The 25,516-nt window shown below is 42.9% G+C and overlaps 1 protein-coding gene and 1 long non-coding RNA gene across 4 annotated transcripts; one reads left to right on the top strand and one right to left on the bottom strand.

Moving 5' to 3' along the window:
• Positions 1–853: 853 nt before the first annotated feature.
• Positions 854–13,161, bottom strand: LOC147208895 (uncharacterized). Of its 2 annotated transcripts, XR_015098966.1 has the most exons (4): positions 12,527–12,741; positions 11,168–11,276; positions 10,310–10,438; positions 854–943 (listed from the first exon to the last, which is right to left on the bottom strand). It is a non-coding gene; the product is annotated as an uncharacterized LOC147208895 (long non-coding RNA). The 2 variants fall into 2 exon arrangements; XR_015098967.1 differs by lacking the exons at positions 854–943; positions 12,527–12,741 and adding an exon at positions 13,109–13,161 and having other exon boundaries at positions 1,684–10,438.
• Positions 13,162–20,065: 6,904 nt separating this feature from the next.
• On the top strand, positions 20,066–25,471 carry slc25a48 (solute carrier family 25 member 48). 2 transcript variants are annotated; one of them, XM_086101633.1, is made up of 7 exons: positions 20,067–20,220; positions 20,914–20,957; positions 21,036–21,107; positions 21,485–21,740; positions 23,567–23,881; positions 24,578–24,711; positions 24,843–25,471. In XM_086101633.1, exons 1-7 carry the CDS (start codon positions 20,169–20,171, stop codon positions 24,945–24,947), a joined length of 978 nt encoding a protein of 325 aa, XP_085957759.1. In that variant the 5' UTR covers positions 20,067–20,168; the 3' UTR covers positions 24,948–25,471. The 2 variants fall into 2 exon arrangements, with proteins under 2 accessions (XP_085957750.1, XP_085957759.1); XM_086101624.1 differs by having other exon boundaries at positions 20,066–20,220; positions 24,578–25,471.
• Positions 25,472–25,516: the final 45 nt, after the last annotated feature.

Here is a 25,516-nt window from a genome sequence, read left to right as displayed (position 1 = left end):
AGTATAGGAGAGGTTGATAGCAAAACGATTGAAATGTTGCATGAGACAGTTAAGGTTGTAAGTTTCAAAATATGAATAGCGGTTTGTATGGTGGCTTGTTAAGTTAGCGAGCGAGGGGTGCACACGCTTTGTGGGAAAACAAACAAAAGTGGGCAAGAAACGCCGCCTTGAGGACCATCGTGTGACTTCAGTTTCTAGTCAAATTGACAATGAAGGAATTCCAATTTGATACCAATTTAATCCAAACGTGGCATCTCAATTTCGCTAAATCTTGTTTTCACTTTACGTTTGAATTAAGATAGAGATTAAAAAGAAGAATAAATGAGGGAACCAATTAAATTCCCCTTTCAAGGTAGCACTATGATCTTTTAATGACATCACTTGATGACATCACATGCCAGAAGCCAGTCGTTCAGGTGACGTGGTGCTCATGAACAATGGCAAAAGGTCAGATTTAAGTGCGTCGTCCATATTGATGAGGCCCATGAATGATTGACGCGGGAGCAAGCGGACGCTCTGAGGCACGAAGGACTGTGGGTTCGAGCCACGCCCCCCGCATCCACTCCTCATCCATAAACAATCATATTTGCATTTATATTCACAAGTCAGCATCGAGTCACAGTGAGCTCATAAGAATTGCACGGCGAAGAAGAGCTGAGCGTGCAGAGCACACGTCAACTTCATTGATCTTTGGGCAACTTTATTGTTCCGCAGGAACACCGCGGATCAGTCACGTATTCCTATGATTATATTTTGGGATTATTTAGGACCAGGCTCAAGCGTCTCGGTTGTTAATTTCACTTCTGCCATACTCACCATACATTTCAAGGTTCTATATGACATGTCAAGCACATTAGTGTGTATCGCATTTCTTTATTGAAGGTTGAAGTCTTGTTGTATGGAGGGTCTCGGGTACGAGCAAGCAGCATTACAGCAGGAAATGCTGCAGTAAAAACACACCACACGTTTACTAAACGCATCATAGTTCATCAAATACAAATGAAAACAACAACAAAAAAATACAATGGGACAAATTAATTTTTTTTAAATCACACTTAACTAAAACAAGTAAAAGAACATGAATAATACAACTCCATAAAACGAAATAGAAAAATAGATACACCCAAATAAAACACAATAGATGGATTAGGAAATATTAAACCTGAACAGAAAAGAAAATAAATAAAATAATAAACACTGCAGTGCAGTCAAATAACCAAAATCAATTGCCCCCAAAAAAGGGAGATGAAATCAAATTTTACAAAATCCAAAATAAGTATCCAAAGTAAAACAAAAACACAATAAAATAACTACTGTAATACTTTAAATTCACAACTAAAACTGAATGCAATACTATACACGCAGTAAAATATGAATGACGCAACAAATGACCGAACGGATGATGATGTCGTGATTGACTGAACGAATGACTGTTGAACATGAACGAAGCACTTCCTGTTTGCTCCGCCTCCCCTTCCTGCATGACTGCAGCGACGTCGACGTGAGGACGTTGCAGATATTGGGGGTGGAATTTCAAGGCGATGTGTGGACAGGATGCATTTGGAATATGGAATCACATACACCGCCGCCCGCTCCCCTTGGCGGCCATCAAGCTTTTATTGCTGATTGCAGTCCCATAACCCCCCCCCCCCCCCTTCCCACTTCGCCTACGTGTTTACGACGACCACGTGTCCGCCTTCTTCCCACTCTCCCGCCGTCCATCACCTTTGTCTCAAACGATGACGGGACACGTTCCGGATGGTACGTCGTCAAGGTGAAACACCCCCCCGCCCCTCACCCCAGCTGACGTATCAGCGGCGTGTGGCCATCCACAAATCAATGTGAGAGTCTCCGCAATGCGACGTGTGCACAAACCACAGCGGCACCTTCGCTTTCCTTGTCTTCTGTTTCTACGGTGCTTTCAACTTCAACCTTTTGAACGATGGCGGCCATCTTGAGCCCGGCCAAAAACACATTTGTGTTACTACATGAGTTGCGCGTCTGTATGTGCCTGTGTCCATTTCTTTGACATCATCACCAAGGGAGTTGCATGGCTGGTTATACGTGCCTGTGTTGCTGTCGTGGGTAAGTCAACAAGGGGGTTCAGCCTATTTTGAGGTTTCAAGACATGTGACCAAGGGAGTTGTTCCTGGATGTCCAAATTTTGAACAAAATTTCTTGGCCACAAGAAAAACTGTTTGGCGAACGTCTTTTCGACCTTGAATAAACCCTGATGAAAAATCAACATTCGTTACCTTCGCAAATCCTCATTGCTCAGTGGGACCCAGGCTTTGGAAACGTGCATGCCATTGGTGTGAGTGTTGGGGTTGGGGCGGGGGTGGGGGGCTAAGGTTTGGGTGTATGTGTTTCCAGCTGTTTGGTGTGAGGTCGACAATCAGGGTTACGTCAGTGTGGCTGAAAAACGAGCCCTGTCCGTCCGTTAGTCCATCCGTACCTTATAAGTGTACAACGGAACATTTGTCATGTGCCGGCGCTGACCTTAAACGACCAGAAGAGGTCATACTAGTACGCACGTACGCACCCACACGTCGAGTGAGTACAAGCAACAAGTCATTTTGCAGTCAATAAAGGTACCCGCCATTTAATCTGTCACAACCGCTTTAGTTGAATGGAAATAAAGACCGGGCGGAGGTGGCAGCGTGTGGTGTTGGGTGCGGCCGCGGTGTGAGTCGCCGCTTCTTTTAGCCAAGCATCCATCCGGCAAAACATTGCAGCCTAACATCATACCATAGTTTCACGGTGTGACATGATAACGTAATGAAATGTCGCACTGGGATATAGTGTGTCATCATATCATGACAGCATGACACCATATTCTTAACGGTGTCACGTCATATTGTGACTTCCGAGAAGAAAACTAAAGCGGTGTCAAGTGAAAGTAATATAATGAGTCTTTTAAGCAGCACGTTTTGTCAGCTTGAAGCGATGCTGTGACCGTGTGAGCTGAATCCATTCGCTTCTCACGTACGCTGAGATTGAAAAGTAGTCACGCGCCGGCGAGCGTCCTCTGTGATCAATAACGCGCTCGTCCTTTTCTCCGTCGTCATCCTGCTGCCGGTATTCGGTTCTTCATCATGTGCTGGCGTCACGGCCAATGCTCGTTTATTGCTCGGCCGGCTGGCAAATTTATTTTTCCTATTTACTCGTCTGCGCCGCTTCCAAACTTAGATAGTGTGCGTGCGTGCGTGCGTGCGTGTGTGGGGCGGGAGCACAGGGACAGTCCTGCAGCTCAGCAAATGGAAATTGATCGGCGATGCGTCTTGTTAATTGTTTTCTGATCAGCAAGCGTTATCACTCTCAAGTCTCCGACAACCCTCGGTGAATTGTTCAAGATTTCTGTTACCGTGGTGTATGCTGTTACACAACCGGATTCCAATTGAGTTACGACGGTCAACCGCAAACCGGAGAGCAAAGCCGATACTGATTATTCGTCGCTAAGGCGGCCGATAACCAATATTTGGAGCCGATATTCGATTATGGTGAAAGGGAAAATGTTGGCATCAACATAAAAAAATTAAATTAAATTAAATATCCATCCATCCTTCCATCATCTGATCTGCTTATCCTCACGAGTACAAGTACCCTGATGTGGCCAGAGTTGCATGCGTCCTTTATCGTATTATCTTTGGGTTCATATATCCGTTGCGTCTGAAACCGTCGAAAACGATTCATGCTAACTGTCGTCCTTCAACATCCTTCAACACGTCAACTCGATTTTCATAAAAATTGTGGCATTAAGCTAGTGGGTGTTAATAAGGCAACGCAGCATGGTTGTTTTGAAAACACACGGTGTCATTCTTGTTCTCGTTTACTTTTTGAGTAAATTGTCACTCGTATCTCAAGGCACAAGTGTATCTGATGGCGACAAGCTGTGTCAACGCCAACTCGACAACCGAAAGGCACACATGAATACATTTCGGCGGTGCCTCGGAGAAAGGCGGTGTAAAAAGTGCTGGAGTTTCAACACCAGTAAGCAGCAGCAGCAGCATCGAGGCTGGAATGTTTGATGAGGACACGGCGGAGGCATTTCCCGCCCGCAGGAGACAAATAGCGAGCAAATGCAGGCGGAGTGAAGCCGGTGGGCGCTCAGGTGTGTCACCATCGCTAAAGCAACCTGATGAGCGGTGTCAGCTCTGCTTCAGTGACGCATCCCTTTTGGGCCACGTGACGGGCTCCCTCGCATCCTGGCTTGCCCCTTGCTAACTTTCGCTTTCCTCGCAAACACGCGCGCTTCATTCGCGTCACCTTCTCGTGCGGGGGGGTGCCCGATCGCGATCGACCGGTAAGCCGCGGACTGGTCCCAAGTCGATCGCGATGGGGTGTAGGGGGATATGGAAACAAAAAGATTTGTGTGTGTGTGTGTGTGTGTGTGTGTGTGTGTGCGCACGTGTTATTAATATTATATATTTGTGTCTTAGTGTACACTGCACCCTCAGCATACTATCAGTTTCACTTTCACAAAAAAGTATTCAAAAAAATTACATTAAATTAAAAAGCAGGTACCTTCATCAATCACACGGTGGAGCGTGAATTGCATCACCGGAAGTTGTTAGCCGTCAGCAGTCTGCAATTGCAGCTTCTGATCAGAGCTGTTGCGCTATGTTTTCTCTTCTTTTTTTTTTTTAAATTCTCATTCAAAGTTTGTTTCATCTGCAATTCACCGATAGCACTGGCAAAAAATTGGAAACATTTTAAAACGGTACACATGAGCTACGATTCTGACGTTGATACACTTCAGACTTCAACACGCTGCGAAAGTGCATCCCACGCTTCCACATGCCACCACAGTCTCTTCTACCATTAATACACAACAATCTACCAACAAAACAGTCTCTATCTACTGTTACCACGACTGGACAACAACCTACCAACAGTGCCGACTGGCAAGCAATCCTGTTACACAATCACTATTAGCATTTTCTCCTCCCAACTTTTCTCCTCTCACCACTTTGCTCTTTTTTTCCTCCCTCGTCACGCAAACACGCTACATGTGTCAGCCATGTTGTCACGCACTCATCAGTGGAGTCGCGCCGACACGCTCCCCGGGCGATGACCTTTTCAAGCCGTCAATCAAAGTGACAGAGGGCAGATTGTCAAGCCCGGAATGATTTTGACTGACAGACCTTCTTCCAGCCCACGGTTGCCGCAGTGACTGTTTCTCCATTCGTCCGTCCTTCTGCCCGGTCCGTCGGGGTTGTCACTCAAAGATACAGGAAGTGAACGAGAGTGAACGGAGGCCGGAGGAGTAGGACAGTTACCGCGGCAACCAGCGACGACGAGGTCTGCCAAGTGGCACTTGGAGAAGAAGACGACGGCAAGGTTTGCGCTTTTGCAGCCAAACTACTTCCTATCCGCGGGGTGGAAAGAAGAAGAAAGAAGGACGCGGAGGAGGAGGAAGAGGAAATGCAGTCAGGCTGAGTGATGATGGAGCCGCAGAGCAGATGAACATCTCTGAGGGGGAAGACCGCTCCATCAATCATACGGTGTAAATCTTCAACATCCATCAGCGTCTTCAGCATCCATCTCACTGATGGCCTGCGTCGAGACAGGCCGGCGGGCGGGGGCGCTTGATAGAAAGAGGGAGAGGCAGGGGGTGAGACAGAGTGATCGAGAGAATCAGAATGGGAGGAAAGCCAGGGTCAGCTGGAGAGAGACAGGTAGGGGGTGTCAAAGGGAAGGAGAAAGAGAGAGGGGATGATGGACAGAGATATGTAGAGATGTGAGGGAGAAAGAGGGGGATAGACAGAAAAAGGCAGAGCGTTCGATGCAAAGACGAAAAACGGAAAGAAAGGAAGGAGAAAAGGGAAGTAAGGGATGGGTGTGATAGAGAGAGACAGAGGAGGTAAAGAGAGTTATGGGGAGAGTTAGGGGGAGAGAGAGAGAAACCCCCAAAAAAAAGGGATGTGGCAGAGAGAGCCAGAAAGCGAAAGAAGGCTGGGAGGGAGGGAGTGAGGCCTCCATTGGCAGGACCATTGAGCACTTTTTATCGATAGAACTGCAGCAGCCACACGCACGCGCACGTTCGCAGCAATTAGGCGAGTGGAGGCAGCCTGGCCTGAGGCAGCGAGCGCTCACGGGAATCTTTTTTGGACCGCGCTGCTACCTTGACTTGTGAGGGCCCCAACTTGCCACTTTTTACACTCACCAGACGATTATTACCCTGTTTTTTGTTTTTGTTTTGGTGGAGGTGGTGAAATAAGTGAAATCAATAGATAAATAAGCTACTGTGATACCCTCGCTTTTATTGAATGAGACAACACTGGCAAGGAGCACGTCCAACTCCGGCTTCACTAAGCCACACCCCTCTTAAGAGCACACATCCAACTCACCAATAAATCTTTATTTATATCGCTTTCACAATAGCTGCAGCTGTAACAAAGCGCTTGGCAGAATATACTGCCATAAGTACAATAATTACACTTAAGGTGCATTTTATTTTGAAAACAATAATTTTCCAAACATTTTCATTTTTGTGGGTATTTTTCATTGTAGAACACAAACTCAAGTTTACTTAGTGCAGTCTTATCATCATGCCCCCCCCCCACACACACATGCACACACGCGCACTCACACACGCCCGCGAACAGCAATGCTTGTAATTTTGTCCACGCTTCAATATAACAAAGCAAGTCAAACTTCTGAAAATTACTGTTACATAAATACCTGAGTCTGACTTACATTAATACATACATACCTGTACCTGAGTGTCAGTTGCATTAGCTACATCCTGAGCCTTAGTTCCTCAAGCACCTGAGTATTAGTTACATCCTGAACATTGGCTACTTAAATACGTGAGCCTCAAATAAATGAATGTTCGTATTAGTATAAGTATCATGTTGTCCACAAAGTACACGAATATCTGAAAATTATTTTTATGAATCAATATTACTTTCATCCAATTTTCACTTACATGAGTCTTAGTTACATTACTGCTTGAGTATTAGTTCCACGAATATCTGAATCTTTGTTTTCCACTCTGCCTGGTCAAAGTGCAGAGTTTAGCTTTTGTTACCGTGACAACAGAGGGAGTGCTAAGATTATGCAAAAACTAGAAAATAACAACAAAAATCAAGCGCCCGTGAAGGTGTGTATCAGCCGGACAACATATTCGCCCCACTACAACCCATGTGAAATTTAACACGGCAACACAAGACAGGACATTCCCTTTCCGCCTGCGAGTGGGCTGCCCCCTGTTGGTGTGGAGAACTCACGAAAGTGCACTTTTGTCATCTCACACAAGCTGAGTGTTTACCTTCCCCTTGCCATCATGTGTCTAAATAGCATGAATTCATGCGCGTCCTTGAGCACAGGTCATGATACTCATATTCAGAATCATGCGAGTGTGTTGACACTGATGCGCCCGCACACATCTGCAAACATACACACTCACGCAGTCATGCTCTGGTACTCACTTATACAGTGCAATGCACACACTATAAATATTGGATGCACATACCAATGCACAGAAACCACAACGTGAATTCTATATACGAACATGTAGTCAGACACCCCCACACACACACACACACACACACACACACACGCAAAAGTATCCGTATACGTCTGTACCTGTGTGTGCGTGTGTGTGCGCAGATTGGTATGTTGAGAGCTGATATGAATATTTCAAGGAGCGCTTTTAAGCCGCTCTGCTTTCACTAGGCAGCTCACAAAGCACAGAATGATGATTTGGATATCGATGATTTGACAATGTGAATAATCGTGATTGAAAACCACGAGGGGATCCACTGGTGAGTGGTGCACGTGCACTTCAGGCTCGCCGGCCTCACTCTGGTCTGACGTGAAGGTCTGGAGCCACGGCTGGCTGAAGGTTAAATGGGGATTGTTTTCCCAAGATACACTGCTCCAGTGGTGTCAATTACCCAGCTCGGAATGATTCATGATGGCCGCAGCGCAAACGCGGCGTGGAGAAAAAGGACGCACTGACGGGTGGACAGACGGACAGAGAAAGAGGACCAAATACAGCTGGGACTGTTCCTCTACCGAACACTCCTTTTCACTTCCTCATCCTTTCTTCTTCAACATTATCTTCCTCCTCGTGATCTTTCTCGTCGTCAACTTCTCCTCCCCTGCCTCTTCTGTCCTACTCTTTGTCCTCACCGCCCTACTTACTCTCCTCCATCTTCGTCATTGTACTCTTCATCTTCGCATCTCCCGTGTGACCCTTTTGTTCCTCAAACCCCTCTTACCCTCCTCATCCTCACCCCGTTGTACCCTTCTTCTTAATCACCGCATTCCTTCTCATTATCCTTTTCCTCACAAGCTCTACTCTTTATACCTTCTTCAAAACATGCCTCATGTGTGGAGTGCCCCAAGGCTCTGTACTAGGCCCAGCCTTGTTTTCCTTAAACCTGTATTTTTTGCATTATAAACGTGCTATATAAATAAGAATTTCCTAAACCCTCTTCCTCTTTGTCATAATACTCTGCCTCATCCCTCTTCCTGAGCCTTCTTCCTGTTCACCCTCTCAGTGACATCATTCTTCTCTTCCTAGCCCTCCTTTTTTTGGACCATCGTCTTCCTCACTTTCTGAACGCCCGAGGAAGACAAGAGTGACATCACGGCGCGTGTGTGTCAGGTCGATGTCATCAGTGAAGTCTTTGACCTTTGAGGCTTCGCCGTGAAGACAAGTGAGCTCACTTCCAGTGTGACGGACGCATGTCCAGTCTACTTACTTGCTCACTCACGCATCATCCGCCAAAAGCCTCGGGAACATACACACATGAAAACTTTCCATTCCCAGCTCGTCCTTTTAATAATAAAGATGAGCAAATGCTAAGGATGAACTAATGAATGCTTGCATTTGCCAGACGTGATCGGCAGTTCATAAGGCTAACAGATAATGCTATCCTTCGATGCCACTCACCAAAGAGTGTGAAGCTATCCCGCCAGCTCGTACAACGGCACCTTGAGATATGAGTGACTCGACTTACAAGGCTTTTGAGGTGTGGCTTGACATAGAAAATTCCGATTATCATCATGCTAATAACAATACAAAATGCAACAGACAGTCTAATGGTTAGCACTGAAAGTTGAGGTTTTAGATACGGCATAACTTTGAACACAAACGGTGGCTACACTTAGAGAACAATACTCACAAGCATATATTCTTCATCCTCTACAAAAAGATTACTAATATTGAAGCATTTCACTGCAGGAGTAGAAGATGTCACTTTTTCTTCATTGGTGAATGACTGTACAGTATTGTACTGCCCCCCCCCCCCACCCCCGGTGGCCAAGGTGGGCACACGAGACGGAACAGCACAATGTTTGTGAAAGACTACAAGCATTAAATCCCGACACAATTCTTCATTTTATATTTCATCATGTCATTACTCTATGCTTTTATAGTGTATACAATATTACACCATGATGTTTTTTTTGTTTTGTTTTTTAATGCCGGAACGGATAATTGACATTTCTATTCATCTTGAGAAGGCAAGATGATTTCAATCGGGGTGGATGATTTGAGATGATTGTGGTCACAGAATGGATTGAAGTCATATCTCAAGGCACCACTGGATGCGCACACAAAAAGCAACAAAAATGCACATTTTGTGTTTGGATGGCTTCATAATAGAAGCCTTATTTTAAAATTGTTGTGTCATTTTACTTAAGACGTTCTGATGATTCCAATGACCAAACATATGAAGGCTTTGCAGCCCCCAGGAGCATTTAAAAAGTACTTTAGGTCATCTGAGGCAACAAGTTGCCAAAAACAGGCGAGAGAGCACCATCGGCATAAGCTCGGGGAGCTTCAGCATCTCCCACGATGCCTTGCGGTGGCCCGCGCCCGCTGGCGTGCCCGCCAGGACTGCTAATTCCCCGACAGGTGTGTGTGTGTGTGTGTGTGTGTGTGTGTGTGTGTGTGTGCCCAACTGTCACTGTATAAAGTACACAATTACACCACAACAACAGTGAAAACCAGAAAGCAACTACACCATCCCGATATTCAAAAACAAGATAAAAATATGTAACATATAACACACACCCCAAATTATCTTTGTCCTCCTACTTGTCATCATCATCATCATCACATGTAATGTAAATAAGAAACGCAAACATCGATGTCGATGGTGCGAACAAAATGGAGGCGAGCGTGAGGCTGGCGACCCCATGGGCAAAGTTCGCCGACTGACGACGCAACGTGTCACCGCGGTGAAGGTCGTCACTTTTCAAGCATGGCGCTAAGACGACCTCAAGCGCAAACAAACCACAAAAAAAGAAAAAAAGTGGTCATGTTTGGGTGAGTGCAAATGTCACGCGTCACCTCCAAATGTCGAAGTTCACGGCCGTCAATCACGCGAGTCGGCTGAAGAACGGCCGGCTTGATTGGTTGTTCGCATCGCGGCTTGCGTGTGATGTTCATGATGTCATCACTGGCACCCCACAGTGCCTCCTATTGAAAAGAATTTGAACAAAGGCCTCAAGTGAATGTTGAATGTGAACAGGTCACATGATGTCAAGTGAGTTCAGTCAATCACAAACAGGAAGAAAGTCAGGAGTGGAAAAGACACGATGATAACAACAAAAATAATGCACGGATAGTCACAAGTGGACACAAATGGTGAATATGCTAATATGTTAAAATTCTCCAGCCAATGCAAAAATTAGGGCTTGACATTATGAATAATGATCGGCAGGCTAATCGGCGAGCGTGGCGTAATGTCAGATAGCTTCTACTCGGTGATGTAGCCACCAGCACCTTCAGCGCAATGTGGCGAATGTGCACAACATCAACAAGAAAATTCCATTATGCTTATTGCTTAACGTATCCTTGAACATGTCTGCTATTTAACACCGCAGTTATGTTCCTACACATTTTAAAAATGTGTTTTTATCATTTGTGCGGAAGTGTCCTTTGAATGTTGGTTTCATTAATGTATGAATGTGTGTGTGTGTGTGTGTGTGTGTGTGTGTGTGTGTGTGTGTGTGTGTGTGTGTGCGCGAGTGTCTTTAGCGTGCATATTTGTTGTGCATGTTTGATAGTGTCTATTTTGTGTTTTTGTTTTCAGAATGTGTGTGTTTGATTGTGTTTGCGTGTTGCACACATGAGCAGTTCCTTTGTCGGCTGCACATTTATCATACAGAGCACACACGCACGGTAGTGCAGACGGTTGTGTTGTACCTTTTTGTGTGAGTGTGTCCATCCTCTATCTCAGAATTCCTAGGCTTCTTCTTGTTTAGGAATTCCGTGTAGCTTCAAAGCTCCGTGACCCGCATGCAGCCAGGTGTTTCTTCCAAATGGGAAAGGTGACATTGACAAGTCAAGACAAAAGAAAGAGGGAAAAAAAAAGGTTTTATAAAATCGTGTTGGGGGAGAAATTTTTCTTAAGTCACCGTGCCCCCTAGTGGCAATTGGTGGGTCCTGAACTTTTTGATTAATTCGGCATTATATAAATTAGCTTTTTTAAAGGAGACAGTGTGCATTTTTACCTCATCAACCAAAGATAAATTGAGTTGTATAATTTAACACCTGACGGGGAGGAGGGCGCGGGGGACATTTCAGATACTAGCTAACCAGTAGTGATGGGAATTCCGGCTCCTTTTAGAGCCTTTTGGCTCGGCTCCCTAAAAAGAGCCGGCTCTTTCGGCTCCCAAATGGCTCCTCAGTTTTTTTGTTGCTTAAATTAATTTACTACCAAAAATAACGTAATATTATGCGTAAAATTAATTACTAATGCAAAAAAATAGACACTATATCAAATATTTATTATTTATATTGCTTTATGTATATTCTTCTGAACATACTCAACACGGAGTACAACATGGAGTGCTACAAAAATAAAAACAAAGTACAAAGACCCATATCAAAACAAGGTCAACAAAAAGTTCCAATCTCTGAATGTGTATATTTTATAAGCTTTTAACTATTTACAGTAAAACAACATAAGTAAGCTTTGAATACCACACAACAAATTATAAGTTAAAATTTGTAAAACAAAAAGAAGAAAGCAGCACCCAGGTAAAAGTTTTAACTTGTCTTTCGCGAAGATTGGCATGAAGAAAAACCAAGTGCCTCAGCTTTGAGGGGTTGATCCTGTTTCTCCTCTCTGTTAATATTTGCCCTGTTTTGGAGAAGATTCTCTCTGAGGGGACAGATGTTGCGACAACACAGCCAACACAAAATGGCTGAAAATCACTTGCAATCATTTTACCCAGTTCCTCGTCAATTGTGTTCTGTTTTGCTGGTTTATAGCTTTTTGCATAAAGTGGCTCATAGAGCTGTACATCTAGGCAGTTGTGACATTGCAGCAGCAGCAACAGTTGCAGACACACTAGCACCTTCATTAATAGCTGGTTCCCTTGCTTGTCTTTTCTCTTCAAATTGTACTGATGGGTGGACTTTTCTGATGTGCCTGTGCAGGTTATTTGTGGAGCCTGATCGATGGGATATTTTAACCTTGCAGTCGACACGCTGCCTTTGAACTATCAATTAAATTGAAATGAGTCCAAATTTCACTGCGTTTCCTATCCATTTTCTCACCTTTCCGCTTTCCACCGTGTTGTTTTTTTCGCTAACTAACTCTCTCGTCTCCTCGTTTGTCTTGTTTGCGTGCTGCTCAGTGTGCTGCTGTGTGTGTCTCTTCTCTAACCCCTCCCCCTTCTCTAAACTGCAGCGTGTGCGTGTGTGTGTGTGTAAAACCCTCCCCTTCCTCTTCTACCACGGATCTTGACCAATCACGTGCGGCTTTAACCGAAGGGGGGGAAAAAAAGTCGGCTCCTATTCGGACCGGCTCCCAATGAGGAGCCGGCTCCCATCGTTCACTTCAAAGAGCCGGCTCTAAGAGCTGGCTCGTTCGCGAACGACACATCACTACTAACCAGCTATCCAACGACGAATGCCCAAAATTGGTCGCGTCCAGATCTTGAGGTTTTTTTTCTCTTTTTGGTTTGTACAACATGAGGGTTCTTAATTTTATAACTCTTTTAACGAAGACAGTTCATTGCTTAAACATTCATTCTAACACAATTGGAGGTGGACGTTACGTCAACAACGGTTTTAAACAACTTAACGTGTACTTTCGCCGGTTTTTGGCAGCATAAAATACTTTAAATAGGAACGTACCGTATCCGGCGTCGCCATGTTGGCTTGAGGTTCTTCGAATTTGGTGAGCAGCGTCTTGTTTGGGAGCGGCGCTATCTGGTGGACAAATGTTGAACGCTCATTCATATAAGTGTGCGTGGTTTGTTTGTTTGTGTGTGTGTGTGTGTGTGCCCTTTGTGAAAATATTGTGACTGTTATTAGTGTGTGGTTTGTGTGAACGTGTCATTAGCGTCATTTGTATGAGATGAACGTGTATGTCATTTGTATGATGTGTGTGTGTGTGTGTGTGTGTGTGTGTGTGTGTTTGAGTCGTGACTGGGTTTCAATTTTGTGATTTGGTTTCATCTTAAGTTAGTGTCATTTATTTGTGTGTGTCTGTGTCATGAGTGTGCTTTGTAATTGTATCATGAGTAATGAGAAGAGTATGGGCTGTAATTTGTGTACAAATGTTTTGGGTGTTCGAATATTTTAAGTGTGTTTTGCGTCATTTTTGTGTTCATCATGTGCGTCTGCGTCCTGAAAGACATGAGAAGACCCATAATAATCAACAAGCCATAAATAGCAACCCAAGCCAAAACGAGATAAATAATTCATGTGAGTTTATTCGATTGACACAAAATCAAGTGTTTATCCTGACAAGACCCACAAAATTCAATTCGACTTAAAATGAAAACCAAGTCACACAGAAAGGACTACCGCGTGCAAACAAATTTGTCCGACTGCCACAAAATGATAAGACCATATTCACCATTATAAGACACAAACATAATTAAAAAGCTTCGCTGCGAAACGCACCAGACGCTGGATAGTTTGATTTAAAGGTGCCATTAACAAACGATCAAATTCTCCTCAATTTGGTTTGTTAGCAGTGTTTGTTTGGATCTTTTTTGCTCAATTCAATGGTGATGTGCTTTGATGTTTGTCATTATTTTCCCCTTTCAAGTGAGCGCCAAACTCTTTTGGCTCTGAAGCATGGCGAACACATGCAGATGTTTTTCCACCGTGCTTCAACTTCACACGCACAGACAATCTTACTCGCCCTCAAAACACAAAGTCCACCACATGGCCTACTCAAAAATAAAATGGTATTTACATTGCAACGGCATGTGCGATAACCAACCCGCTATCAGCCTGAGGTCACACGTTATTGTCACTTGCTCACATGGGGCAGCTGTACAGATGTTCTTTGCAAGTACACTGTCACACACGTTTTTAGTGTTTATTTTGCGAGGGGATGCTTCCACCACGACACATGCACGCCTTGCATGTCAATTGCACCTGGGCTTCGGCAACCAATCAGATGTCAGATCCACGCGTGCTCAAGAGGGCCGTGACATGTGTGCTTAACATGTCAGGAAGCCAAGAGTGCGAGCACTTTTGCGGAAGGTGGAAAAAAAGGACGCGGCTCAAAGTAGAAGTACTCATTCAACTGCTTCACTGAGGTAAAAGTTGAAAAAGTTTTTACAATATGGATGCAACATCACGTGATTTTGATCGCAAATCAAAACGTCTTTGAAGACATTTCATTAGGGACACCCTCTACTTAGAAAATGTTGTCAGCTCATGTTATTTTTTTATATTACATCTTCCCTTTTTTCATATTTTCAAACTGTTTGATTCTTCTCATTCTTTTTTTCTAATTAAAAAAAAGTGTGGAGGGTGTTCTCTCCAGTGGCCCACCTGTCTGAATCAGTTTCAACCGATGGACTACTTCATAAGGCAAGGGTATCAAACACATTTTTTTTCGTGGGCCCTATTTTAGTTACCGTTTCCCTTGGAGGGCCGTTATGACTGAAACCATATCAAGAAGTCAAGTATCACGGTTTATTCAACTTTTGTTTAAGGTCAAGGTCATCTTTATTGTCAAATATGCTTTTTGTATAACATGCAGCACAGATGAAATTTCTTAAGTTACTTTAATGAGGAGTTTTATCCTGGTTCTGAGTACCAGTGATTGAATTCGTACTTTGTCGGTCTTGCGCTTTCTGGAATAAAACTTTTTTTTGTATAGATCATTTGTCCATGTCCGCGTTTGTTGGATCATCCCCGAACCGGATTATTCCGGATTCTAACATCCTGTTGGCGAAACAAACAGCAATGCCAACAAGGGGGAAAAAGAAGACTATGACTACGGTGTTATACAAGCAAATAAATGAAACCAAATGAGCAACTGTGAGCAATTAGATCGCGTATTTGCCCATGAGATTTTATATTTTTTATTTATTATTATTTTTTTTTTAAGGACCTACTTTGACACCCTCACACACTATACGCTCTACAAAGTCATGGGACATTTTCAGGACATGAAGGAGATTTGGATAAAAGGTTTGGAGTGAAATATAAAAGTATTGAGATACGTATAGGATGTGAAAAGAAAATATACACAAAAGTATTGGGACACCTAAAGGATGGGGGGGCTAATTGGATGAAAGTATTGGAACAGCGACAGGAAGTTAAAAAAAAGAAGGGAAATGTGGACAAAAGTATTGGGACACATACAGGTGTATATGAAGTCAAAAGTGAAGTAAATGTGGAAAAAAGTACAATATTGAGATCCATGCACGAAATGAAAATGGACAGACATATTGGTGCCAAGACAAGAAATGAATAGTAGAGACAACGTGAATTTTGGATAACAGCACTGTGGGACACAATCGGGAAGTGAAGTAAATATGGACAAAAGTATTGGGAAAGAAAATCAGCAAATTGTTGAATTTCGACAAAACGTTTGGGACATAGGAAGTGAAACGTGAAGTTAAATGACACAAAATATACTTATAAACATGAGGAAGTGAAAAGGTGAAGAAAAATGGACAAAAAAAGTAAGACGCATGAAAGGAAAAGTTGTTTTGTTTTTTTCTTCATGTTGTGTTGTTTCATATCCTCCTTCACGACATGTGTTAGTATTTACTTTCCCGTACAGTATATGTACTATTTTTGCTGTTATGATCTTTTGATGAACCCCGAGTTTTAAATAAACCACTGACTTGAATTACAGTACCAAATGTATTTGTGTGTGTGTGTTTATAAATAGCAACATAGCATATCACAGTGCAGTGATTTATGTTAATAAGTACGGATGAGCAAGCTGCGAGATATAAGAGCCATGTTATGGCTGTCATCCGGGTAAAATGTCTACTGTTTGAAATTAGACCCCCACAAACAAATAAGTCATCTGAGGACTCCTGTAAGTGTTGTGAAACTCTCATATACATTAGCTAACGAGGTTGGTCAAAATATTTACACATCATGTTCACATTGTTTGGCGTAGAGTCAAAAAAAGTTGATTATCAGTCTCGTGCAAGGAGGTCCCAACATTTTCCTCTCAGTTCCACATACAGAAAAATCAAAGGATACGTGGGCCATTTTAACATTTTTTACGACTTTGATTCAGTACACACGCCAAAATCTGTCATTTAAGCAATTAAATATGGTTTACAACTGAAAGTTATTTTGAAAAACTGCCATTGTAAAATGGAATAAGACAATTATTGAAAGATTTTTCAAACTATTGTGGTGGCCGGGTCCTGTTTCAGATTAACAGCACCTGAATCCCATTTTTACGTTCAGAACCAAAACAAGAGCATGACACACCGTGACACAGAGCTGAAAGTAGAAGAAACAATTTTTGCTTTTAAAAAATGAATTATCCTCGATGAAGAGAAGCATTATAGAATTTGAGTTGAAAGTAGTTACAGTGAATCTTTGTCGAGCTCGGATGCAGACCCAAAATCTGCTTTCACAATTCGTGTTTACGTTAACAAGCGAGTATCCAATGAACTTGAATCAGTTACTTATTGTACCTTTTACCCAGAACAGCTTCATAGTCTGACAAATGAAAAATGCAGTTAGATCAAAATGGTTGATGTTACGAGGAGAGCTCTTAAGTAACACTTTATACACCACATGGTGTTCAAAGCACTTTACAAAGCCTCATTCATTCACTTATATGAAAGCGTATTGTATGTTTTGAACCAGATTGTACACTGGTGCGTTGAACTACTATATATTTATTATATTTTCCTTTTCAGTTTAAAATAACTTATTTCCATCTCCAGGATCCCTTGTCGTACCCTGGCCATCGGTAGAATCCAGGATTTCTTGAGGTTTTTTTTATCCTCAGTCTCATAAATTAATCTGCATTGTTGAAGACCAGCTAGACAAACCAGCTAGCTAGCTAACTAAATGACAGGACAGCAATGAAGTAACAAAGAAGTTGACACCCTGCCTAGTATATTCAACTATAGTTTAAGTTACTGTAATGAGGAGTTTGGTAACAATAAAACTCACAATATCTCTCTTTAATATTACATATGAGAATTCGAAATTTTGGTACAAATTTTAACAAGCATCATAGAAGTCATCATGTTTGAAAATGATGTGGCGGACCAGATCTCCCCCCCGGGCCTTGACTTTGACACCGTGCTCTATCAGGTGTCAGCAACCTTTTTGTAATTAAGAGCTACTTCTTCGGTATGGATTCATGTGAAGGGCGACAAGTTTGATACACAATTCTTAAATTTGCTTTCATGACCTTTAAATGCGATTATCAATCATTGAGGAGAATTAATTTTTGTGAAAATAATGATCATGTTAAACTTCCGGGTGGCCCGGTAGCTAAGTGGTTAGCACGTCGACTTCACAGTGCAGAGGTACCGGGTTCAATTCCTGCTCCGTCCTCCCTGTGTGGAGTTTGCATGTGGGTTTTCTCCGGGTGCTCCGGTTTCCTCCCACATTCCAAAAACATGCATGGCAGGCGGATTGAAAACTCAAAATTGTCCCTAGGTGTGAGTGTGGGCGTGAATGGTTATTCGTCTCTGTGTGCCCTGCGATTGTCTGGCAACCTATTCAGGGTGTCCCCCGCCTACTGCCCGAAGACGGCTGGGATAGGCTCCAGCACCCGCCGCGACCCTTGTGAGGATAAAGCAGTTCGGAAAATGAATGAATGAATGTTAAACTTCCTTAGTTTCTATGAGCCTTCTTCAACACAAACTGTCCTACTTCCTGTTCATTTTCAGGTGTAGGTTCTTCAGACTTTTTCGTGTGTCTTGATACACATGTCCATCCAATTTTGTGTTTATTTATAAAACAGCAGGCGGAGGGATTTTTTTTTCGAACTTTCGAGGGGCTGAGTGAGTTTTGGGGGTGGTGATGAGAACCTCTAAACGGCAAACATTCTCATAAGGAAACTCAAGTTTGCCAAATTGGGAACTTATTCATAATTCCTTTTGACTAATAAGTGATGGAGTACTTTAAGCAGTGTTGTTTTTCTGGAACTTTCCGTCCAAGCGTGACGTTTGTGTGCTATCAAGCGCTTATCTCGGGAGGTGGGGGCATGGGAGCTTGAGCAGTTAACCCAAGTGACCCGAAACATTAACGTCAGAAGTGGCAAAAGTACACACACGCAACAAAAATGTACAAGCACAGATACTTGCGGAAATCTAGACGCTGCGGGTAGAAGTACAAGTAATGATTCAACTCTAATAAGTTAAAGTTCGAACGTAGAGACTGTGAAATACAGTTATGGTATATCCCAAAGTAAAATCAAATGAGAAACTGAAAAAAATAAAAGAAAATTCAACATTATAGCCATTTTAATATTTGGCACAACGCAGAAAAAAAAATCTCAGCAGATAAAATATATCAACACTTTTCACAATTAAACCCTAATTAAGACTCATTTGACATATTTACTGCTCCTTCTATATTTCTTTTACAAAATAAAACCATTTAAACTTAAAGAAAATTCAAGACCCTAACTACTGAATATTCATCGCCGCTCATAAGGTCCCCCTTAAAAAAAAATAAAATCAGCAATTCTGCATTCTTGGGTTATATCTGAGGTTGTGTCCGCTCGTGACCTGAAGGTTGGTAGCTCAGCTTCAATGTCGTGTTTGTGCCGATCAAGGACATAATATTTAACACGCCTGGAAGTCACATCACGAGAAGCCCCGCCCACGCGCAGCCAAACTGAAAAGTGAGTAAAAATACACACTTTTGAGAAATAAACGTCGGGTCGGGGGGGGGGGGGGCTAATGTACACGACTATTGATTCAAACTGTGGAAATGAACTTTGAACTGTCAGCAAAACATCACATTTGATTATTGGACGTTTCACCACAATCACGATTGTTTGGACCAAGAAAATACATTGAGCTACCTTCTTATTCAATAGTTTTGACACGTTTTGACTTACTGATTACTGGTAAATATTTATCATCAACTTTAAATTTGAATTAAGGATTATCCTTGACTCAAAACGGAAGAAATTCCAACACAAACACACATTGCCAAACATTTGTTTTAATTTGACTTTGCCTTGCTTGTGCAAGGATCTCTCTCTCTCTCTGTTTTGTTTTGCTTTTGTTTGTTCACACAGGCCAATGGGGTCAGACTGAAGAAAAACAAACAAGTCTGCTCAATAAGAACAATTTACTGATTTACTCATATACAATTTAATGCAAAAAACTGTCTATATGAATAATTTTTGGGGGGAAATGAATTGAACAATATGTACATTACGCTTGCAGTCAGACACACAACACTATGCTCAACAAGAGTGTCGAAACATTGGGAACACCACTCAATGTGATGGATTCCACTGGAACAGGCACATATTATGAAGATATTGTTCAATTAATACCTGCTAATAAAAACTTTCTTCCTGTAAATTTTTTAAAGATTAGATTTTCATGTAGTTTATGTTGTGTGTGTGTGCGGGCGTGCGGGCGTGTGTGCGTGTGCGCGTGTGTGTGTGTGTGCGCGTGTGTGTGTGTGTGTGTGTGTGTGTGCGTGTGTGTGTGCGCGTGTGTGTACTGGCTTGCCTCCCTCATGGCTCATTTGCGTCTCACGCGTCGATTGGCTGGCAGCTTGGCCCAGCTGGCGCTCGATTGGCTAGAAGGAGACTGGCCGGCGTTTTCATTGGTCGCCAGCCAAGCTGAGGGGCGGAGAGCTTTGCAATCAAAGCATCGTGGTGAGTCTCGGCGGACTCAAAACACAAACACAAACACGCGACAAACTTGTGTGCGACTACGTGTGAGCGTGTGCTTTCGAATGAAATTTCAAGAGTGAAAAGATAAAAATGGCTTCCAAGAGCTTCCGGATGGACGATTTCCTCGCCGGATGGGTCGCAGGTCAGTGGACGACACTTCCTTGTGGGTGTATGTGCGTGTGTGTGTACTCGTGCGTGTTTAGTTCAAAATATTTCGCACGTTAATATGATGCAGACTCCTGTATATTCGTGATTAGTGTGTGCGCGTGCGTGAGTTTGTGCGTGTGTGCGCGCGCGTGTGTATGTTTGTGTCACGCGTGTATCATTTGTTTTCATATTTCTGTCAATGTTGTCTCCATTAGTTTGATACACTTGCAAGTGTGTGTGTGATTGCTCTTTAGCGGTATGAAAAGGTCAAAATATTGGGGACACCTTGAAGTAATGTGCGTGTGTGGATATTATTACTGGTTTATTTTATTTACTAGTTGGTATTTGTCACAATGCGCATCATATAAAAGTGTTTGTAATGGTTCAAAGTGGCTAAATAAGGTGGCTAGAACAACACAATGTCCATATGTGGCCTGTAGGGGCACTCTTGCCATGTTGTTATTGCTACCCTCAGGTCAATCGGGGCGTGCCGAAATAAAGTAATGTCAAATGTGAACTTATCTCATTTGCTCATCGAAACTGTTTCATAAAGATGGATGGGTGGAAATGTGATAAAAAATAAAGAATGTAGAGCCAGTTTTTGGGGTTCAAGAAAAGTCGGAAAAGTCTTATATTGAACTATATTTTACCTCTGTTTCTGATTTTGTGTGTGTGTGTGTGTTTGCAGGGGCGTCCAGTGTGGTGGTGGGACACCCTCTGGACACTGTCAAGGTAAAAAAATAAATAAATTGCAAAAAAATTGAATAAAATCCTTCGCCTGTGCTGACTGTGCGGCTTTGGATTTGGCAGACGCGACTACAGGCGGGAAACAGCTACAAGAACATGATAGACTGCATCATCACCATCTACAGGAAGGAGACGGTATGACACCATTAATCCGAAACCAGAACCATTCAGCAAGTTGTCACGTATGAAGAGTTCAAATGAAAAATCTTCCATTTTGGTGCAAGAAGTAAAATGAGTTCAGCTCATTATTTTTAATTTGTGTTGTAAGTTATACAGAAATTGAAAGGGCCAGTTGCCATTTGAAGTCTTCATATGTGCCAATCAAATTATGACATGTTGTTGAATACAGAGATGTTGGGCACAAGAATCAAAATCCAAAGTCTTTTTTTCATGTTTATATACTTTATTTGACTGAATAATTTCTTCATTGATTACAATGTCAAATTTAAGAATGTGTTTGAAAATGTATTTGTTATGAACCAATGTATCTGTATATGTTATCTTGCGGTCAGGGGCGGGGCTTCTTCAAAGGCATGTCGTTCCCGCTGGCCACCATCGCGGCGTACAACTCGCTGGTGTTCGGCTTCTTCAGCAATGCGCAGCGTTTCATCTGCAAGCGTCACTATGGCGACGAGCGCCACCCCGCCAGCCTGAACGACGTGGCGGCGGCCAGCATGCTGACCGGCTTGGTCTCGGTGGCCCTGGGCGCTCCCATCGACCTGGTCAAGATCCGCCTGCAGATGCAGACGCACACGGCCGTGCTGGCGGGTAGGTCACGCATGCGCGCGCACAAGCGCGAATTTACTGCGGCGACAGTCGTCTGCAGCCTTGTTGCCAAGGATAGTTGATACTGTATATGCAGACCCGATCCCATCACTGGTAAGATAATTCGAATAGGCCGGTGGGCTGCTCATTTCGTCCTGTGGCGAGGATAAAAAAACTGAGTAATCGTCCGGATGCCTGCGTGTACAGTGGTAACTCTACTTCCAAAATTAATTGGTTCTGAAAGAAATTTCATAACTAGAAAATTTTGTAAGTATAGAGACGCGTTTTCCATGTAAATGCCCTAATCCGTTCCAAGACCCCCCAAAATTCAAACATAAATGTTTCCTAAAGCATAAAATGCATCAAAATATGTAACAAATACATGCTACAGATTAGATTATTGCACAATAAATGAGAGTTGTGCATAATGTAAAAAAAAAAAAAAAGAACAAAGAATAGAGTAAAGAATAAAAATGACGTCCTCATCGTTTTTTGCCCTCTTAAATTCATGCTCTCTCTCAGAAGTGTTTTTTGCCGAGCATTTTGTAAAGAACGGATCCAAGGACATTTGCTTTTGTTGGCTTTTAACAATCGTTCGAAAATGTCCTAGGTAAACATCAGCATAGTGAGCGATCGCCCGACTGGTGAACCCTTTATCTGGGTGAACCACATCTACGTAAAACTATCGGAACACCTCATTGGGGCGAATGACGAGGATGCTGTATAGACGCATATTTCTCCCTACACACTTAGACACATATGATAGGAGGTCCCTCTTTGCCAATGGGATGCCAGGATGATGCTCAGGAATAGCCAATGGCAGAGCAGCTATAAGTATGTTGCGTTCAGGAAACTCGGAGCTGCAACTACCAGCCCATACTGTATTTTTACTTTTCGTGTCTTGAAATTTCTTTTGTAACTAGAAGCAATATTTTCTAGTTGAGGCGTTTCGTAACTTGATAATTTCGTATGAAGAGACGTTCGTAAGTAGAGGTACCCCTGTATCTTGAGGCGCCGCTGTTCGCCATTTGTATTTATGTCTCAAGTGGCGAGAATGGTCATCAGCAATCCAACTTTACATCTTATGTGGAGTTTTGGTTGCAGCAGGCAGCCAGACGAAAGATTTGGCTAATTCACACAAGATTTCCTCATCCCAAAGATTTTTGTGCTGTGGAAAAGACATGTGCAAGCAATAAAAACAGGCAAATTAGCCATCAGTGTGGTGAGCGCCGTGCACGGTGTGAAGCGCGTGCGTGGTTGATTTTTTTTTTTCTTCAGGGAAGGGGGTGGATATTTTGGTAGGGGAATGCCGGATGGCTGCGAGCCCACCCGCCCTGATTGCATGTCAAGGATCAGTATTATGTTTTGTAAGATGAGGATCTGACATCTACGTGCACATGTTACTGCCTGCTGTTAATGTTACACACGAGCGTGTACTCACACACACACACACACGCAAACACACGCGTGAGCTTATCTGTGAAGTTTTTACTTGAAATGAACTTTTCATATCATCGTGGAGATGTTAATTAGTAAACACCTTTTCCAGGAACCGTGTCAAACATTGATGATCTGGTTTTGCTTTATGGCAGGGATGATGTGAAAAATATCATTTAAGGCACGTGGAATATTTCTTGAATTTTTCTGCATTGCTTCCAGAAATTGTTCAATCAATTGTCCATGCAATTCTGCAGATGTTGATTTCTTTTTTTTTTTTTTTTTTGACAGCATCGATCCCAGAATGAGTGTTTTTCTTTTGTTTTGTTTTTTTGTTTTTGGTGGTTGACAAGTCGTGAGAGAAGATGTTCTGTTTTGTGTTCTGTGATCAGAGAGTTTCCAGTTGGCGGGCGGCGTTTCTCACAACATGGCCGCAGCGGCGCCGGCGGGCGTGCGCTCGCTGCACGTGTCCAACGGCGGCGGCGGAGGTGGCTGCGCGTACCGCGGGCCGCTTCACTGCATTGGCAGTGTCGTGCGACGCGAGGGCATCCAGGGTCTGTACCGTGGGGGCGGGGCCATGCTCCTCAGAGACATCCCCGGCTACGCCCTCTATTTTGTGCCCTACGCCGTCTTCTGTGATCTCCTCAAACCAGACGGCGCCACGGTACCGCACCCCTGTGCCATATGGCTGGCTGGCGGACTCGCAGGTCAGAAACGTTGTTTAGATACTACCAAGACACTTGAAATCACTCACCGTTTTGAATTTGTGCCAGCTAGAAACAAAACTATGAAGATTTGTTGAACAGTCTGTGCTCTCGGCTGAGTGTTTTCTAGCTTCGGCAACAGTCTAAAAGAGAAAAAAAAGTGCATCGAAGCTCAGTGTGCAATCCTACGACAAAGTCCCATCAGATTGCATGACTGCAGAATCATTATATTTCAACCAAATATACATTTTTAATGTTGAGTTTTGCCATGACAATACTAATAGTTAAATATGTCTATTCAAAAAGACAGCCTTTATTTTAGATTTTATTAAGTGAAGTCCAGAAAGGCTGTCTTTCAAAAAAAACAAAACCAAAAAACAATAACAATCGCTATGCGCTGAATGTAACCATAAAAATGAACTTCAAACTATCTAAATCAAGTAATCAGGAAAGACTTCACGTTATGATCTCAAGCAAACGTTTGCTCAAGCATACTTGGTCTGTTTGCTTCTTAGTTTTTTTTTTCACCAGCGTTCATCATCTGGAATCCATTTTGCCAGATAAAACTTGTTTTGTTCAGAAAGCCTTCTTTCACGCACGTTTGTACTTTGCACGACACTCGCCCTGAAATGCACTTTTTTTTTAAACATCAGGTGAGTTCAGCCAGGTGAACAACCTCATTTATTTTTTGTTTTACAGGTGCTGTCTCCTGGGTGACGGCCACACCCGCCGACGTGGTAAAGAGTCGCCTACAGGCGGACGCTCACCTGCACAGGAAGTACAAGGGCATTCTTCACTGCATCCTGCATAGCTACAAGACGGAAGGAGCACAGGTGAGTACGTGGCCGCCCTCTGCTGGACGCCGCCGTAAGCGCCCTCAATGCCATGTGAATGTTTGCATGACAATTCCAATTCCAAAGGTCGCCATTGAACGCCGTGTTTATGTGTCGTCGTGCGTGTGTAGGTGTTCTTCCGCGGCGCGTCAGTGAACGCCATCCGAGGCTTCCCCATGAGCGCCACCATGTTCTTGGGCTATGAGCTCTCGCTGCAGTTCTTCCAGAGCATTTAGGGGGCACAGCTGTTGCCTTGACAACCCTTCTCGTCGTTGGTTTCTTCTATGCGAGGTTTAGCGGAAATCCCTGTCGAACTTGCAATTGGCAGATTAGTTGCACACAAGTTTTTTTTTTGTTTTTTTTTTACGTCTCAGAACGACAAGTGCTTTTTTTTTTTTTTTTACATTACACCTAGACAAAATAGGAGGACAACTTTGATTTGGACATTAGCTATTTTCAAAAATAATGTCTTCAGAATGATGTAGTATAGTGTAAATAGTTTGTGTTTCTTATATTAAGAAAATGCATTATATTAATCCGAGATACGTTACTGGCACAACTGTATAGCCTCAACATACCAAACGATATACTGTGTATATGAAACAAGCAGTTACACTCAATAAGGTGCATTCCAACATAAAGCGTGCACATTTGTTTTGTATGATAAATGTTTTTGTTGCAGTGTGTTCATGTGCAAACTGCCATTCCAGTGTCTTTGTTCTAAAATAAAACTCTTTAAAAAATAAATAAATATATAAAATGTGCGTGTATTTCTTCCCAAATTAGGCGTTTTTGCGGAAATCTG

This window comes from Hippocampus guttulatus, chromosome 2, assembly GCF_054856545.1.
Source record: "Hippocampus guttulatus isolate MCC_2025c chromosome 2, RoL_Hgut_1.0, whole genome shotgun sequence".
Taxonomy (NCBI): domain Eukaryota; kingdom Metazoa; phylum Chordata; class Actinopteri; order Syngnathiformes; family Syngnathidae; genus Hippocampus; species Hippocampus guttulatus.
The sequence above is the reverse complement of the archived record's forward strand: the minus strand, read 5'-3'. Positions and strand labels throughout refer to the sequence as shown.

What these genes read in the sequence shown, in the direction of transcription:
- slc25a48 (XM_086101624.1), top strand. Translation starts at nt 20,169, where the DNA reads ATGGCTTCCAAGAGCTTCCGGATGGACGATTTCCTCGCCGGATGGGTC. An exon ending in GCACACGGCCGTGCTGGCGG is followed by an intron (nt 21,741 to 23,566) that starts GTAGGTCACGCA and finishes TTCTGTGATCAG; the next exon opens with AGAGTTTCCAGTTGGCGGGC. An exon ending in GCTGGCTGGCGGACTCGCAG is followed by an intron (nt 23,882 to 24,577) that starts GTCAGAAACGTT and finishes TTTGTTTTACAG; the next exon opens with GTGCTGTCTCCTGGGTGACG.